At 37.4% G+C, this 19,970-nt stretch overlaps 1 protein-coding gene across 8 annotated transcripts in view; it reads right to left on the bottom strand.

Moving 5' to 3' along the window:
- The window catches only part of LCLAT1 (lysocardiolipin acyltransferase 1), a 77,089-nt gene that overhangs the window by 30,867 nt on the left and 26,252 nt on the right, over positions 1-19,970 (bottom strand). For all 8 annotated transcript variants that reach the window (XM_083348267.1, XM_083348265.1, XM_083348266.1 and 5 more), the window contains 4 exons: positions 15,622-15,790; positions 9,621-9,819; positions 4,513-4,659; positions 2,327-2,443 (listed from right to left, as the gene is read on the bottom strand). In XM_083348267.1, coding sequence (XP_083204393.1) covers positions 2,327-2,443; positions 4,513-4,659; positions 9,621-9,819; positions 15,622-15,786 — 628 coding nt within the window. In that variant the 5' untranslated portion in view covers positions 15,787-15,790. The remainder of the gene's footprint in view (positions 1-2,326; positions 2,444-4,512; positions 4,660-9,620; positions 9,820-15,621; positions 15,791-19,970) is intronic.

Here is a 19,970-nt window from a genome sequence, read left to right as displayed (position 1 = left end):
CTTGCATGCAGCAGGTACCTTAATAAACTTCATGTAATAAAAATGTACCCAAGACACTTGGGGAAAGAAAATATGAATCAACTACCTTCCTACAATGGCTCTGATTCAGAAGAGGAAATGCATTCATGATCTCATTGCTAACATATGATGAATAATGGAAAAGTAAGTCAACTTCCAAAATACATACATTTTGCTGCATACTTTTTACTGATACTTTTGACTCTAAACACAGTAAAGTGTTTGCCTTGGGTTAGGGTGGCTGAAGATAATTTTGGCTCTATTTTTGTTTTGCTTTCTATTGTTTTATTATATTGAAATCCATCCAGAATTCAGAGTCAGGCAGCACCCAAATTTAGAAGATAGATAGATAGATAGATAGATAGATAGATAGATAGATAGATAGATAGATAGATAGATAGAATTACATTTAAACACTTCCAACCTATCTGCCTAATGAAGAATTTGTGTGATGAATGACTGGAATTGTATTACATATCATTTAAACAAGTCAAAAGAGGAAAACATGTATATTAAGGTTCCATGTACTGTCACTCATTTTATTTAATTTACAGGCAGAATGTAGCAGGGAATATGATGGACTAGAAGAAATAACAGCTGGAATTAAATTTACTTGATGAAGCATCAATCTCAGATATTCTGGTAATACTTAGATGGCTAAATGGCTAGAAGTGAAGACTTAAGGATTTTTTTGCTGAAGGTGAGAGATTAAAAAGCCAGTCTGCCATTCAGTATGTTTAAAAAAAAACAGACCCTAAGATTATGTCAACAGGCAATCCCAATGTAAATAGCAGAGAAGAACCTGCAGTAGTAAAGACGTTAATTTCCTAGGCTTAAATTCGCAAGGAAAGCCACTATAATAATGAAATAAAAAGCCATCTCTGGGAGAAAAAATATGACAGAACTAGACATGGCTCTGAAAACTGAATGAAAACAAACTGATATCTTTAAACTGTGATGCTGGAGTACACTGATTAAAAAAAATCCAATAGCCTGCAAGAAAAATAAATAATTCAATCCTAGATGAAGACTCCCCATTTTAAGCACTTATAATGAAGCAAAATAGTAAAATATTTTGAACACATAATAAGAAGACATGGATACTATAGAAGTGGTTTAGAACATTTAGAAACACCGGATATCATAGGAAAAGAGGCTAGCAGAATACATAATGCCTACATTGTACTTTTTTTTAATAAACTTGCACAAAACTAAGTACTTTATTGAAAGCTCAAGCAAGCATGAACTTTTAAGAACTCAAATAATAGTCACTGCCACATGATGGTGAAATGATGTCCACTGGATCGCAAAGTTGGAAGAGACTGAACTCATTTAAATAGCTACACCATGACTCCCAATATTTAATCTGACAGAACATGAAAACCATTTACCACATGGGAAATTGTATCAATTCAAGTGCTGTCCTTGACCTAAAAAAAGGTTCCAATTTTGAATCTTCCTCCCAGTTAGCAAGATGCTACTGTTCCTCAATTGTCTTTGAGATCACCAGTTTCCTGCTAGCACTAGTAAGGATGCTTCCCGCTATTTCCTAGTGATTGCTGAATATCTCTTTTTCCCATTACGAGCAGAAGTAGAGAAACACTGATGCCTTCCCTCCGAGTATTATAACTTCATGGGAAAATGGACAAAGCATTCTGGGGCAGCATCAAAAATGATTCAATCTTCATCTAGCCCAGGCATGTCAAACCCACAATGTCGCGTGATGTATCGTGACCTTTTTCCCATTGCCGGCAGTTGGGTGGGCAGTTTTGGCATGATGCATCCGGCCCGCAGGGCGACAGTTTGACATGCCTGATCTAGCCCATAGTTGCCAACCCATAATCTAGAAAATATAAGATGGACAGTAATTGTAAGTTGCTTTTATGGCTCACCTCACCAAGGAGGCTATAAATGACTTTGAATGCTTACATTATGTTGTGGATAATTCTGATAATACTGTTTGTAATAATCTCACTGTTGTCAGACAGGGCAGAAAACTGCAGCAAAACCTCAATACCAAACTTAATGTAGATCTTTCCCTACTTCAGAATGCAAAATTCACATAGAAAATGGAAGCAATATGACACAATGCTGGCAACTTAACTGGAAGTGATCAAATTACTTCCTATTTTAAGCATGGAAAAAAATTTCCCTGAGTAAATAAGGAAGGAAATCTATTGAAACACACAAAGCTTTTAAAAAGATATTTTAGGGAAATGGTTCGAAGTAATTACCACCACCACCATTTCTCATTTAAAATATATTATTTTGTAAAGAAAAGAGGAAAATGCATCTGAACATGCATTACCATCTCTTAAATGATCCACTATAAAAGTGAAGCCTGTAGTTCTTGGGTGCAAGACATATTCATACTTCTGAAGTCCATTTTTTTCAGCAAATGTATCACTGCGGGCTTTAGTTTCATCTACAGAGAAAAGTAGTAGGAAAAACAATTATTAAAATGCCTTAAATTTCAGTATTACAGAGAACATCACTAGAATAAAGGATACAAGAGAATGCGTTTATTTCCATAAAAATCATCACAAAATACTTTTCACTTTCTTACATAAAAATAGACAAAGCTTTACTTTCAAAGTCCAATTCTTAGAATGCAGAACACCATTGACTTGGGCAAAGGTTAATCTAAAGGGTTTCAAAATTTGCTGGACCTAGTCCCAAAGTTTGAATCAGCAACAACACCTAGAATCTATCTAGTATGTTTTATAGGATTACAGATCCAGGACCCCAAAGTTATATTTATTAGACATTATTTCTGCATTTAATTTAAGAATAGATAACAAAGCATAGCAAGATGAAATCTAGAAGTCCATACTGATAAGCAGTACATAAGTAAACCTTGCAAACTTAGTCAGTAACTTCCATTAGCCAAGAAGCACAGGGGTGTTAATGCAAAACCCAAATTTCCAAATAGCTTACCAGGTTGTCTCTTCTGAACCCAACAGGAGGAATGAAAGCACTAAGTTAAGTTCAAAAACTAAAATTTGTTAGTATGCTTTTTCATGAACAGGAAATGTTTGGGACATTATGCATCCAGAGAGAATATAATGAGAAACAGCAGTAACAAAGAGCAATGATACATGTCAGGACATGTGAGGAAGTACAACCTTCTCTATATTGTATATTCACATTAAAAACCAAACCAAATCAAACAACAGAACTCTTCAAAACAAGTTTCATTTTTCTTCTCCTATATTTAAATGGAATAATATTATCACCATCCATATAAGTCTGAAAAACAACTAATAATGCCTTAAAAATTAATAACACAAAAAATTAAAAACTGAAGATAAAATGTTACATTACATTTTTCACTTTAAACATATTAAATTAAATCTATAATACACAAAAGTTATAGATAAAACAACTTAGCGTATATAAAATCATGCTAAAAGATCCTAGATATGCCTCCTCATAAATATTGTACTGATTCTATTATCAGATTTACAAAAATATTTTTTCCACAATTTATTTAACACAAACAAAAGTAAACATTTAACTTTACTTATTTATTCTAGTCATTTCTAAGCACAGAGATGTGAAAGAACCACTCCTTAGTATTATATAGCATTGCTTTGCCAGGCAACACATTCTAAGAATGACTTAACTCTCAGACATATAATAAAAGTAAAGATCTTCAACTAACTAGTAACCTGGCCAATCACATTTTGGCAATTCTGAAGATCTTGATTAATTCTGGACATCAATGGCCTGACTTGATATATAAAGAAATGCCGCCGTATTTGAATAGAAAGTACAAACAAAATTATTGCATTTTTTTAAAAAAATCCAAGACTGCCATGTTAGTTTGCATTTAATTAGAATTTCAGTATGTTTTGAAAGCCTGACACTGACACACTGTCTTTTCAACCTTTTATTCACTTCTGTGCTGAATTCTTTTCATGACCCTGTAATCCCTTAATTCGGGGTAGTCAGGGAGTTGAGTGTTTACTGGCCAGATGCCCTTCCTGATGCCTACAAGGAGTTTGCAGCAGGTATGTTCTCTTTGTGCCCCAAGAAAGAACTGCCACTACCTAGGATTGAACTCTCAGCCTTCTGAGTGGGAGGCGAGCATCTTCACCACTCAGCTACCACGTCACTCTTCTGTGCTGAATTCTATTGGTTTTTTAAAAAAAAAAATTCTGGATGTACATTTTTAAAATTCTGTCCAAAACTCTTTCACAATGCACATCAATTATATGACCTTATTTTTAGAAATATCAACATTACATTAATTATGTTATATATTTTGTGTGTGGCCCAAGGCAATTCCTCTTCCACTTGGTGCAACCCGCGCAAGCTAAAAGGTTGGACACCCGTGCCTTAAGAAGTGTTTACAAATATCTATTTATTGTTCTGGATTAAATGGTAAAATCCTTTTCTGATATGGTATACTGTAATTCAACCTACTTACAGTATTTCCAGTAAATGTCTTAAATGCATTGTGCAGCATTAAGTTAGGTAACACTGAGGTACCTGTGAGATCAGTTCCTTCAGGAAAGATGAGAAGTTGTAGTGGTTCATGAATATCACAAAAATAATCCAGCATATTTCCAAAATGATTTTTGTCTTCTTCCCATTTCCTCTGAATGAAAATGAAGGCAGCAACCTGCATGGCCCAGCCTAAAACAAATGTGAAGAATTTCTTAAACACTGAATTGATTATTTATTTGGATGGTCCCTGAACCTCATTTAGATTCCCAAAGTATATAAAGATGCTTTAATATAAGAACTCAACATATTTCTTAATAAAAATATATCACAGTGTCTATGATTATATTAAAAGCCTAAAGATTTTGAGATATTTTGCTAAAGCTTGTGAAAAAGCAAGACTCATGTTAACTGTTTCTTTTTAAAATCAAATCAGCATTCACGCAATAAAATGTTGCAGCAACAATGGCTTGATATTTCTTCCTATAAATTATTTTAAGAAAATATTTCATAATCTATTTTAAGGAGATTTTGAAGAAAGTGCAGGAAAAATCAATCTCCCTTTCCCATTCTGCTGATGTTAAAGGATAATTAGAAACTTATATTTCTACTGGAATAAATTCTACATTTTGTTCCTTAGGGATGATTTTAAAGAGGAAACAGATGTCTAACCAAACTGTGAAAGTTTGCAAAAAATGCATGCCATTACTTCTATTTTCCTTCTGAACTGAGTTTAAACATTAAATATTTCAACATTATGAAATATACATGAGTCTAAGCACATTAGAAAATTAGATACTAAGTACAGAACTATCACACCATATATAATTTTAATTATTGTTTTTAAAATGGCAAAAAATAGAACCATTTCAACTCTTTCCAAATTCTATTTTCTATTAGACTTCTGCATTATTTACCATTAACTATTAGAAGCTTTCTCTTGTTACTAATAACCTAGTGAAGTTTTTTTCCAATCTGGTATCCTCAAGATATATTGGTACTACAACTTCTAAAATACTGGGGAATTCTCACAACCCCAACACAGCCAGGCATCCAAAGATCAGGAGAAGATGATCTTGTGGTTCATCAAATTTCAATTGTTTTTTATTGTAAAACAGACAAGATAACTGATATTTGCCTGCAGTCAAATAATTCAACAAAATTATATGCATACTATAAACTATAGGTATCGTCTTATTCTGTGTTATAAAGCAGCAGTCCCCAACCAAGAGCCTTGGTGGAGCAGTGGGCTAATGCCTCCTTAAGTAACACCAGCTGCCTGCAATTAGTGCAGGTTCGAGTCCCACCAGGCTCAAGGTTGACTCAGCCTTCCGTCCTTCCGAGGTAGGTAAAATGAGGACCCAGATTGTTGGGGGCAATTAAGCTGACTTTGTAATAATGCCGCTTGGGGGTGTGTGAAAGCCCTAACAAGCAGGCATATACATAGAAGGAAGGCTACTGCTAAGCTTGTAAGCCGCCCTGAGTCTTCGGAGAAGGGCGGGATATAAATGGAATTAAAATAAATAAATAAATAAAATAAATAAACCTTTCCAGCTCTGTGGAACTGACGTTGGAGAGGGGATAGTTTCGCGTGTTCATGTGCGCAGCTTCACACAATCACCTGCTGCTTGCCTGGTCCACTTCCCAATGGGGCTGTGGCCTGGCACTGGGCTGCGGACCAAGGGTTGGGTATCCCGTTTATAAAGCATAGAGACTGGTCTATAGATCAGTTTTTGTAGCATCATAGTGTTGATGAGGCAAAGCAAGCTTGTTTCATGAATATTTCTGAAAAACAAAAATTGCACACACATACACACATACATACACATTATTTTGGGGGAAGTGGAAGTGCAATCAGTTCTAGGCCAAGCTTCAATGCTAGATTGCAACAACCAAGAGGGAAGCCAGAAGTAACTTTATTTAAATCCTTAAAACAAAGTATTGATTTAAATAATTTTTGTTCCACTGAACACATTATCTAGCTCAGTGTTAAAATTCACATTGCAAAGTAAGATTTTGGTATCCATATTTCTGGTATAAACAATTCAGTAAAATGATAACATTATAAAGAACATTTTCCAGCGTGTGGACTCAAAGCTAATTCACAGTATAAATAACTCTAAGGAACCAAGTAAGTATGACAGCTCCTGATAGAATTGCTGGAAAACATCATATGACACTGTTGATCAGACTCTCACTTAGAAGGGTCATCACCTACAACCCACAAAGCAAACCACAAGCTATTAATACAAGGTGTAAAGGGACTTGGGGCAAATACACACACACACACACACACCTTTGACCCTATTCAGATATTGGTTTGCACTGTATAACAACAGACCTCCCTCTAAGCAACTACGGATAACCTCCCTCTAAGCAACTATGGATATGATGTTAAGTACAAGCATAGCGACAAATGCAAGCAAAATGCAAGGCAATTCCTGGTTGGGAAATCACTTTAATTATAAATGGACTGTTGCAAAATAAACTGTGTTGCTTCAGTCTTTGAAAAGGACTCCTCTTACAAGGATTTGATTGCACAATCCATCTTCATATCTATTCTATCCTAATAAACACGTTATTTCAAAACTACTCTCACATTCCAAATTGCTTTATCTTTTTTCCAGTTTCGTTTCTTACATTTCTGTCTATGTTCAATTCACCTTTTACCCCTTTCCTCCCTTAATTAGCCTTAATTATTTATCTAGTCCCTCAACAGGTGTGAGAAAATTCTTTAGCTCTCAGGTACATGTTCTGTTGCTGGGCACATTCTTGCCTCTTCCCTTTGACAGCACTTTGAGTCTGCTGGTGACCCTGTTGGAGGTTCTATCTCAGCTACTGCTATGGATTTTTAGAAAGGGGACAGAATGATTTGCTCCCATTTCACCATCACCAGTTTTCACACTAAAGCTACCATAAGCCATTACATTGTCATTGGACATACTACTGTCATATCTTTAGTCAACCAGGAATGTTTTGGCTTCATTTCCTTGGGCACCACAGTCATTGTGCTATCTTCCCTTCAACAAACAGCAGCTAATTTTCTGAAAATCTATCCAGCAACTCCAAGACAATGTAATCCTATTAAAAATAACCAGCTCTACTTATTAACTTCTAAAAAGATAAGAATATGTGTGTTGGACAAGCTAGGCATGATGTACATGAGATGGATACAGATGGCCTTGCAACTTTGGCTGTCTTCTCACAATGACTCTTCACAACTCAGCTACTAGGTAGTTTGGCAGAGCTGTTTCGAAGACCTTTCCTCTGACTTGATGTCTCCAACTTTATTTTTGCATTTCCTATTTTTGTGATATTATTGTTTTTTTGCTCATGTTGTTTGTTGTTACTGCCTGAATATTTTAAGTGTATTATGTAAGCCACCAAGAATTTTTGTTGAATTGTGGTGGGGTAGAAATTTATTTAATAAATAAAATAAACAATGCAGTATCTGTGCCATGGTAACTTCATACTATGAAGTTCTATATGCAAAGGAAAAATATAAGGACTTTATTAATTCTAAAAAATAGTACAGTGAAAGGTTTTTAAAAAGTAGTAGACCTTGTAGGACTGTGACAGTCTTGCATTTGAAAGCTTTACTCTTTTAAATTGTTTTCTCAATATATACATTAATTCAAGTTTTTTCAGATTACTTATATAATATTACTTGCTGGTTTTCTATTAGGTATTTATTTATATCTGTAGAAAATAACAGCACCATCCTGTACAAGCCAAGTATGCCAAAACTGGCCAATTCTATTGAGATACAACTAAAAGCAAAAGCAAGAACAGACAGTTCTAAATAGCCACTCACTTCAACATTATACACATTTTGCCAGTTTTGTGTTGCTGTGGAAAGAAAGAAAGAAAGAAAGAAAGAAAGAAAGAAAGAAAGAAAGAAAGAAAGAAAGAAAGAAAGAAAGAAAGAAAGAAAGAAAGAAAGAAAGAAAGAAAGAAAGAAAGAAAGAAAGAAAGAAAGAAACTATGGCTCCAAATCTTTGTGGAGTTGTTAAACTAGCACACAGTTTATTTCTATGCATCACTGATTTATTATGAATGCTTACTTCAGCGGCAAAGATTGTAACAACTCTCATGGGTAAAGACAAAGGTTCTCTTTTTCCTTATTTTGACAAGTTAGTGAATGTCAAGTGGTGAGAAAGTGGCTGTGCTATGCCCTGTTTGTGAGCTCCTCACATGGGTATGGGCTCAAATGGCCACGAGTCCAGCAGAGCTCTCAATCAAGGTTATGTCCTTATAATACTGTACACGCTCTCAGTAATTTATTTCTAGTGAATTTACATCAAAGATCAAACAAAATGTTAAAAAAAGTTTTGATAGTTGCCACACATAAATTGTGGTTGTCGATATCTTTGCCATACCTGAAAGTATTTGTATCTTAACTTTAGTTCTGTTCTTGCCAATTATAAGACAAAAAATAGAATGTGAAGTCCTTGGTGCTCTCTGAGCTTGGCTGTTTGCAGACAGGAGCCAAGTATACTTATATCTCACTTCTTTTAAATAATTTGACTTCAGTATTTGAACTGTAGATTGTGGAAAATGAAGAATAGGAGCACATGGGTCCAGGACTTATTCTTCAGTAAATACTAAACTGATTCACACTTAAGTCTCACACTGTACAATTTCTATACTGTCACACATAAATTCCAACCAATAATGTAGCTACTAACAGCAGAATTTGGAATTGTGAAAAGGAAAGAAATTGTTTTCTTGGTATAGTTAAAACATAAAAATAGAAAAGATCCAAAATAAACCTAGCCAATAACCCAATCTCCTCATTGTGGGTTTGTCAAAGGTATCCGGTTGGACACTCTAGAAAGCAGGATAGGATAGAAGACTTGAATGATCTAATCCAGTATGGCTGTTATACAAAAGACTAAAAATAAATATGAAGAGAGAATTTTTTTAAACACGTATTTGAAGCAAGATCTATATTTGCATTGGTAAAATGGAAAGAAGGATATAATGTTAAACACTTTTATTATTCTGGCACTTTTCTCTCCAAGTGGCTCCAGAAAGCTCTCAGGGCTTTCTATCATGAAAATATATTCAAAAAATAATTTTATGTTAACAAAATGGAAGATCTAAAATAATATATTTTAGAATATTATTTAGGAAATCAATCAATAACCTACCAAATCCCGGAATGCCTTTGAGACTAGATTTGAGGCAGATTTTTTCAAGTCGAAGGTAGCTATATCTCAGCAAGCAACTCCATAAAAACATCCAATCCATTCGTGTTCGATGATTCATGATTATGACACTTCTTTCTCCGGGGATGAATCCATCACCTGTTATGACTACTTTTGACCCAAACACTATCTCCAGCAGGGCCTAGGTAAAAAACAAAAATATTATTTGACAATCCTGCAAATGGGCTAAATATCTCAGAGCAAATATTAACACTGATCAAATAAAAAAACAAACCATTACACTGCACTAAAATTTTAGACTAGTCTATGCTTACCTCAACACGTACAGTATCTTTTTTTCTTTGAAAAATTATAATTTACCTGAAGAATTAGAGAAACATTTCACAACAGTGTAGCTGCATAAATGAATATAATAGCAACTACATGGCTATGCAAGGTGAGTCCAATACATCAGCAAGTTCTTTGGCCAGTACTTTTACTTCAAAAGTTTTATGTACAAATTCTACATCAGGGGAGACAAGTGACTTGAATAAAGTGTTACTCTTAATTCAGAGGATTGTGAATTTGAGTTCTGTTTTAGGCATGAAAAACCAGCTGAGTGACTGGACAGTCACTATCAGCCTAATTCACCTCAGGATTATTATAGGGAAAATAAGAGGAAGGAGTATTAGGTATGCTCATCACCTTGAGTTGTTCATAAAAAGAGGATGAGATAAAATCTAACAAAATAAAAAAGTATTACCCAATTCTGATCTTGATTTTTATGTAACAGGGAATACAATATCTACAGATGTCTCCCCAGTATTTACAGGACTCCATCTGATTTTATTTTTATTTGTTAAAAAATATTCAAATGGGTTCCTGAAATTCTTCCTGTAGTTTCATATAAATTTAAAAGTAAGTTTATATAATGAATTCATTTTATTTTATTATTTTTTGTTGTTGTTGTATTTTGCTTTAATTTTTGGATGTTTTATAATTTTTGTAAACCATTTCAAGGTTGAGTTTTATAACATAGGCCTCCCAGAAGCCTCCAGAAGACATTTTAGAAGACTAAGCAAATGTCAATGAACCCAGCGAAAAAGAAAGTTAAACTGGGATACAGAGAATCACAGAGACGAATTTGCCTTTGGTATATGTGTTTTATAACTGGATTTGTTCCCAAGGCAACCATTTTGTTAGAGTACCCACAGATGTTTTTAAAATTCTAAAGGTCTCCAGTAGCCAAAAAAGGTTGCCTAATCCTGCTCTAGGCTATAAAGGAAAGGAACAATAAGTACACAAAATACTTGTAGACTGAAATGTGGGAGAAGTTAATTTTTTAACCTCTATTTAGAGGGTTGTTGATATATACAGGAGTTATACTCTAAAGGAGTAAATCAATAATTTTCAGTATTTCTTCAAACTCCAGTGGAAACTTAGCTTAATTTGAGGGTTGGCATATTGTTCAACCACAGAGGATGAAAGAAAATGTTGGGAGAACTGTGGGGCAATCCTTACTTGCTAAACACTGAAACAGTGTCTTACTGAATCACCACATGGTCTGAAAGAAGCTTTAGTTATGTTGTAAAAAAAAAACCACCCAGAAAACAGACATGCTGTTTCAAAATAGACATATTTAATTATAAAATCATGAACATCTTTTTCACATGAATCTCTTTGCACTGTACTAACTTGGTGCTTGTGGCAGATCCCTGCACATTCATAAAGTATGGTACTTTGTAGGCATCATCTGGGCAGCCAAAGACCAAGGACTGCTGTGGGACACACTACTCTGCAGACTTCAGTAAGAGGCTTTGGGAAGTATTGAAAAACTAAAACTTTTCCTCTTGCTTTCCTTTTGAAAAGAATTGGGAAGTTATAGTTCTATGATGTGGCAGTTTGCCACCATATTTTCATACAGGTAATTCTCAACTTACAACTATTTATTCGGTAACTATTCAAAATTATAGTGATGCCGAACAAAAGAACTTGCAACTACAAAGTTGCAGTCATTGCAGTGCCCCTATTGTTATGTGATCAAAATTTGTTTGACAGCGTACCCTGAACTTGCAGCCACAAGAGCAATACAACTCCCCCTTCACACGTATCTCACCCCTCCATCTGTGCCATTTTGGCTTCCTGTACTCTGCAGCTCCTAACACCGTATCTGACCAGAATGGTCTTTCATAAGGCAACTGCTGGCTCCCCGAGGTTTTCTTCCCAAGGTCACACACAGTGGTTTCCTTGCAAGACTTGGAGAAGATGGCCTTGTGGCCAGCAGCTGCATCATGAAGTGCCAGGGTAGGCACACCTCGTCAGCAATGGGAGCAAGAACATTGAAGGTCAGTTGCAGTGACAAACACTGGGTGGCAAGAGACTGTGAGTGCAAGATGGCTAGAGTGGCTGAGATCCCCAGGGCTTTGTGCCACACTGCTGGGTTGGCTGTAACTTCCAGGGGCTACGATATTACTTTGTAGTTCTGTCGTTTTCCTACATCAGACTTCCTCAGTCTTGGATTAAGGAATGCACAGGATGAGGACTCTAGTGACATTGAAGGGTGGGACATACGCTAAAATACTTTGCAGGCTTTTAGGCAAGAGCAAGAAAAACAAATATAATGGAATTCAGAAGTATCTAATGTACATTTGAAGTATTAGACATTTAGAATCCATTTTGAGATGACAGAAAGTGGCATATTGTTGAGTCTTCTAAATGCTATTATTACTTAGGGAGACAGATAAATCCTACACTTAGGGAAAAAAGAGTCTGTGTTTATATAAAATCGGGCTTTACAAACATCGATCTATCTCAAGTTACACATTAAAAGTTTTACTATTAGATTAATGCTTGCATTTTTTTAAAAAAAAATTCCATTCAATCATATCTGCTCAGACAAATCCCTGTAATTTTCTTGGCAAAGGTTTTGACAAGTGGTTTGCTATTGCCTCCTTCCTAAGGCTGAGAGGTGAAGAGATTGACCCAAGGTCATCCAGTTGGCTTTGTGCCCGAGACAGGACTAGCACTCAAGGTCTCAGGATTTCTACCAAATGGCTCAAAAAGCTTGTATAATCATGCTTAATATGAATACTTAAGACCTTTCTACTGACAAATCTGCCTGGTGACTTCACGAAGCTTTTTTTTTTTTACATAAAATAGCAATAATATTATAATTATCTAGATCAGACATGTCAAACACAAGGCCCGGGGGCCAGATCCAGCCCGCTAAGTGGTTTCATGTGGCCCGCGAAGCCATTCTGGAAACAGTGAGGGAACGGCCCCACTGCCTTGGCCCTGGCCCAGAGACCCTCCTTCTGCCAGAGACCCTCAGATCTGTCCCACTCCTGCCCAGGCCCCCATAGGCACCCTTGATGCGAACAATGTAGAGCTGGCCACGCCCACCCAGTAGGCCATACGCACTCTAGCCACGCCCACCCAGTAGGCCACGCCCAACCAGGCCATACCCACCCGGCCCCTTGAGGGCAACCGCAATGCTGATGAGGCCCTCAATGAAATTGAGTTTGACACCCCTGATCTAGATCAATCAAGATAACATTTAAAATGAGGAAACAAGATTTGCGTGTGGGTAAAACTAAAACCTACTGAGTAAATTTTTAAAAAAGCTTCATTACTATTAATACTAACACATCAGAACTAACACTAAGTAGTTATTGCTCGAGCAGACAAGGGGCTCGAGCAATAACTACTGAAGAGAGGAACCAACAGGGTATAAAATAAGCAAGGTAACCTTTGCAAAGGCAAAATCTTTTACCAAAACAATGAGAGATTATGATTGTTTCTACTTTTATACCTTGTATTTAGCTCTGGGAAGTCGGGGAGGGGGGGAGGGAGGTGTTGGGGAGAGTTGGGAAGAGGGGAGGGGGTTGGGAGGGGTTTTGTTTTGTTAAAAATAAAATGTACTGTAAAACTTTTCAATAAAAAAAGAGAATGGGAGAAGGGATAGCACAATTAGACTTCTGTTATTATATTATTATAGCCCCTCTCAATAAAAGTAGTTTCATCAGCCCTTCTGTGGAGTTGATTCTTTGTCTATTCTATTTAATGAAGCTAACGGGCAGTAAGACACTGAGGCTCACTGAAGTAATGTTAGCAGAAATCCTATCTTTTATCAAATTTCTCAAAATAATGCACATTATATAAAAGAAGACAACACACATAAAATGAATGGAGTTCAGGATTTTATGAACAATGTATAACAAGTCAAATATCATTGTATTTTTCATTCCAAAATAGAACAATACATTTTTTTTCTAACGGTTGATCTTTTTTAATCCTCATCTTAGTAAATTCTGGGTATCAATTATTTCAAGGAAGTAGCCACTTTCTTTTACTGTCCAATGTAGGTGTGCTTCCTTTCTTCCAGTTGACTTTCAAATGTTTCTTTGCAGCAAATGGCTAAGTCACTGAAGCTAAGTAAACTTCTTCAGGAGAAAGTACAATTTAATCCAATGGAATATATTTCTTACCAAACGTGTAAAACCAGAAGGGGAAGACTAACAGCTCTCTTTGTTATATTTGAATTACAACTCCTACTGGAAGATGTGATTTAGTAACATTTTGAGAGCCTTACCTACACCCACACCACCACCTCGTTTTGTTGGATATCTTCACTTTTTAGTTCTACCCATCAGAAGCCTCAACCTGTAGGGGAATGGTCTATATGGGCTCCTTCCTCACTTACCATGGAAAAGTTTTCAGCATAAACCCCTGAGATTTTAGTTTGCTCATCTTACTTGGCACTTGATAAAGCAACAAATTTCTGAAATCATTTGTTGGCAGTGTTTTTAGAAAATAATGAAAGCCAGAAGAGCCATTTTTCCTTCTTACCCCTCCTCCACAATCACATTTGCTGCAGATACTTTTTGAGGAAAGAGGTTTTATATATAACTTTGGAACCTGGAAGCTCTAGGTATTTTCAATTAAAGGAGTGAGCTAAACCTCCTCTTCATTTGTACTGGCTACATCATTACATACTTTGCTAAAAACAACAAACCCATTCAGAAGAGAAACGGGCAATGCTTCCCTATTTTGCAAATTTCATATTCTGTTTCTTAGGAGTAGACAAATTGCCAATTCAAATAGTCAATTAGATAAAAAGTGAGAATATACATGCACAAAAGTTCACTGAAATATTGAATAATTCAAAGGAAGCAATCTGATGCATTGAATCAACACACAGTTTAAAGGAATAGTTGAATCAAAGCTTCGCATAGCTTAAGAGCTAGTATTATTAAGTCCTTTGACACTAAGTTCCTCAACAGCTAATCAAATTTCCATAACCTGGTTATCTGGGCTAAATTTGATCCTGATAGTTCTAATGAAGTAGACAGGTTTCTTGGAACTATTAACTTGGCTTCCTGTCTTTTAGAGCAATGACCATGGCTTGCTGGGAGACAATATGTTATTGACCCTTGGTGGGGGGGAATTATTCTTGAAAGAGAGGGGGGGGCACCAAAAAGAAAGCTCTAGAAGCTACTGGTGAATTATGTTGGACAATTTTCAGCCCCAATTTCCCTTTTTAAGGAAATTTGCTTAGAAAGTGGCCGTGCTGTAGCTTCAGAGAACTGAAAAGGAAAATCATCTACACCACTTTGAGTCTAGTTTGAATTCTGAATGGGACCAAACAGCATTGTTTGTGTTTGTTGATAACTTCTAGTGGAAATAGGATGGGGACAATACATTCATCCTGCATCTCCTTGATCTTTCAGAGACTTTTGTTCATTCTGGACTGACTCTGCCTCACACAGTGATCATTCATAGTTATGACGGTGATGGAAAAGTAATTCTGCAACCAATGTTCAACCAATATATGTAGCATAGTCTCCATTAACTCACCAATCCAAAGCTATTAAGCTAGCCTTGTCTAAACATTTTACACTGAGCTTTAAAGCATATTATCTGTCCTGAAACATGTAATATATTATTTTGGAACATGGGCGTGGGGTGGGGAGGAGTTTATAAAGTATAGACATCAGCAACTTACCACTGGAAGTGTGAACCAAGTGGCCACAACACGATCAGTAATCCAGCGATACCAAGCTGGGGAAATAGACATCAGTGGCAGTAGGGGACCAAGCATGAAGATGCTTCCAAAAAAACTTCCCAAAAATAATGCAAGTACAAAATAAATTCCTCTCCATAGCACCATGGTTCTGAAACACAATGGAATAAGGATTTGGTAAACAGTTTTAATGCTGACTTCTTCTGGCCTTTCCAATGGTGGTTTTCTATTTTTATTTTTAATTATTTGTTTTACACATTAAATAAAATCAATAATTTATGTACTCAGAGAAATAATTCATGCATATCAAGAAATAAAAGTCATACACCAACTGATGGTTAGCATGTCAGCCAGTGATACCAATACCCAAAATATTTATTTTGGAAATGAACTGACTCTCAACAAACTATCTCTGAACAGACTCAAAGAACTAGTTTTGATATATTAACTATTTAAAAACAATGGCATTTTATAAATTCTGCACCTCTTCTATTGAAAAGTGTTACTAGCCAAAATTATGGTTGCAATACATTTTCAAATATATTCGACACATGTCAAACTTACTCTTATAAAATATGCATCAATTCCATGACAAACTACTTAATGAATCAGATGCATACAACTGCCTTTCTGATTAAATATGACTCAATTCCAGAATATTCTACCATTTGTTAGGAATTTTTCCACCTTAGTAGGCAACTTCCTATCATTACACAAATTTTGAAACACTAATTTTCCAAATTACAAACTATAAATAGGTTATTTCCCACTATTTATTACAATATTAAACTAGCTGCTGGTAAAAAGTGAGAGGGTGCTCTTGTTCACAATCCTGAACAGCTCTCTAAAAGATCAGTTTAAAATTGCATACAAAAATTTGCACTGGATAGACAGGAAACTGATGTTTTTAATTTTAGGGGAAAATAGCAGTGGAAAAGCAATCTGGCTAACTTGTTGGAATTTCAGTTCCACTAACAACACATTGTTCAAAAGGTATCTACATAAATTCAATAATATACAAAACAAAAGTTGACTATTAAGTCAGCTCAGCATTTAACAAATATTCTAAATCACATGCACATTCATAAAAAGATGGGTTTGGGAGGTGGATAATAAATATCAGAATATGAACATGAACAGTGCAAGAGTGCAATTGTTTTTTTTTTCTTTGCAATTTACCTAAAATCATACCCACAGATTGTAAGATTCTAAAACCCTTTAGCTTCACATTTTGTTTTCAAAATACAGGTAAATAATGACAACAATAATCATCATATTAGTCCTGCTAAATCCACATTTGGTTGAAGTCTCACTGTTTCTTGAGATTAAGTTTTCTGGTTTTATGAAACATTAGCACAGCAACATGTAAGTTCTCTACAACTTAAAACATTGTATGCTTTCTTCATATTCTATCTTATTCTATACCACAAGTAATCAGATCTCCTTTTTCTTCCAAAAACAAACAATTAAGGTGACGGCAGCTGTAACCCTACCTTTTTATTTGCGACAAATTCTGTTATGTGAAATAGGAACATTGTATGCTTTATTTAAATAACAAATTTGTTATTTCTTGTAGGTTCAGATATTGTGATGCAAAACCCACCCACCCCTCTAAATCTCAACTCCCATCACATTGAGATTTCACTGTAATGATAATCAATGTTTTCCTTCTGTCTAGTTCTCTTATTACAAGATACTTAAAACACTATTTACTTTGACAGTTTACGTATTTGGTTTATCTTTCTTCTGCCCTTTACATGATGAAATCAACAAAACACATTTTTACAAGTCACACCTTGTTAGAGGTTACAAAAACAGGAAGCTTAATTCAGATCAGTTAATAATTGTTTAGTTCCTGTTCAGCCACCAATTTCATAAAAGACATGAAACAATATGAGATCCATTGTTAACATCAGATTAAAAATAAGAGGTCATTTTTTCCCCTAAAATTAAAGATGTCCAAAGATCTGCATAGTTTGACCAATTTTACTGTGAAATTCCAGTTTACAAATGATCAGCAACACCACAAATGCCACAAGCTATTTTCTAGAACACGGGTCGGCAACCCGCGGCTCCGGAGCCGCATGTGGCTCATTCAGCCATCTCCTGCAGCTCCCAGTCCTCCTCCGCCGCCATCTGCAGTCCAGAAAAAAAAAGTGGGACTAAAAAAGTTCAACCAATCAATTCAAACTTCTCATGGAAAAAAAAAAACTTCAGACTGCACATGGCGGCAGAGGAGGAAGAGACGGGAGGACTGCAGGAAAGGTGAGTGGGTCGGTCAGAGCATATGGAGTCTTGGACGCTGCCAGACCCCCTCCTTCTTTCCCCCCTTTTCTCTTTTTCTCTCTCTCTCTCTCTGTGAGAAAGAGAGAGAGAGAGAGAGACCAAGTCCGTTGATTTTCCAGCAAGCTACCGCTGCCTCATCTCCTGCCCTTGCTGCCTCTCCTGTGGAGACACGTTTGCGTCTCTCTGTGTCTCTCTCTGCCACTCAAAGCCATCCTGCAGCAGTTTCAATCAGCCCCAATTGCCAAGCGTCCCCATGGAAATCAATGGAGGTCCGCGGCACCTCCAAGTGACAGTCTGTTGGTTTTACCAGCAAGCCACTGCCTCCTGCAGCTCCGCACCACCTTCTTTCACTCTGAACCATGACCCGCAAGGATTCCTCTCCCCACAGCTACCACGCCGGTTCATCCCTCACCCTGTTTGTGCTGCGAGCCACGGGGACGCCTTGCCCCAGCGGCGTCACTGGACCGCCTTCGCTGGCTCCTCTGTGCTCATCGGGCCACCTGGCTTCCTGTCAGCACATCCCACAGGGGAGGTCTGCTAGGGAGGCGGCGGTCCGGCATTGTTTCCCCCCTTGTGCGTGTGTGTATGTGTTGTTTCCCCCCCTCATACGTTTGTATATGTGTCAGACCCATGGGAACGTCTGGAAGAGACAGCTGGCAGTTCGGCATTGTTTTCCCCCCTCATACGTTTGTATGTGTGTAAGACCCACAGGAATGGCTGGAAGAGGCAGCAGGCAGTCTGGCGTTGTTTCTCCCCCTTCTATGTTTGTATGTGTGTCAGACCCGCAGGAACGGCTGGAAGAGGCAGCTGGCAGTCCGGCATTGTTTCTCCCCCTCGTGCATGTGTGACTGCCCTTTCACCATCTCCTCGCCCCCTCCTCCTGGCCTATCCTAGGGGGGGTGTCTCCCATCCTATTGCTAAGGAAGCTTTGGATACAAAGCCAGGTCTCCTCACATGGAGAGGGAGTGGGCCTCCCTCTTGACTTTGCCCTCGTACCCATCATGAGCAACCTAATGAGAGCAAGCACAGAAGCTGGGCGCCGCCTTGGGGAAGTGGGCTTAGTGCCACAGGTGCTTGAGGGCTGGGCTGGGCATTTGACCTCCGCACCACCATCCAGCACCCCCGCATGGCTTGAGAGGAACAGTGAGGCTCCTCCAGTGGACCATGCCTTGGCACTTGCCTTGGTACCATCTCCTTCTGCCAGAGACCCACAGATCTGTCCCACTCCTGCCCAGGCCCCCATAGGCACACTTGACACAAACAATGTAGAGCTGGCCATGCCTACCCAGTAGGCTACATGCACTTCAGCCACACCCAACCAGTAGGCCACGCCCCCCCCGGCCACACATCCCCGCCCCCCCGAGGGCAACCGCAATTCTGATGCGGCCCTCAATGATCTACAGATCATATGTTTAGCAAGTGTTTGAAGACATGCCAGTGCTGAAAAAATACTTTTACAGACCATTTATAACCATTTGCAAACATTGCAGTATCTCTCAGTCAAGTCATCACCATTACAGTCATTATTCAGTATGCACTGTCCTATGTTTTTCCCCCTCCTTGTGGAGCAGAGATTAGAGATAAAAGGTTTGCAAGAAAGTGAGCTGTTGCTTTTCTAAACACTGAAAGTGATCTCAAAGACTGTGGGGCCAGCTTACAACTGTCTCTTGAAATCTCTTTCTCTTCCATCTGGCCAATTGCAAGGGAGAAGCATGTGATTTCTGTAGACAATATCTCCTTTGCCAGACTCTTTTTACTGCTGTCAGGATCACATTTATCTTGATGTTCAGAAGAGCAAGAGTTTACTCTCTTGAAATATCTTTGTTTCCAGTCTCTCCATTCTGCGATGGGGGAAACAGGCAATTTCTGTAAGCCATTTCTCTTTTGCCTGACCCCCTGCCTGAATGGAAATATTGAAAAGGATTTCAAGAGAGTAAACTCTTTGTGTAGCATGTGCCCACAGCTCCAAGCTCCAGGCTGCAGCATGATTGCATTGCTTTCAATATGTGTAAGACGGTAAATAGGCACCTGAGCATTTTAACAGG

Source organism: Vipera ursinii (assembly GCF_947247035.1).
Source record: "Vipera ursinii genome assembly, chromosome: 1".
Lineage (NCBI taxonomy): Eukaryota > Metazoa > Chordata > Lepidosauria > Squamata > Viperidae > Vipera > Vipera ursinii.
The sequence above is the reverse complement of the archived record's forward strand: the minus strand, read 5'-3'. Positions and strand labels throughout refer to the sequence as shown.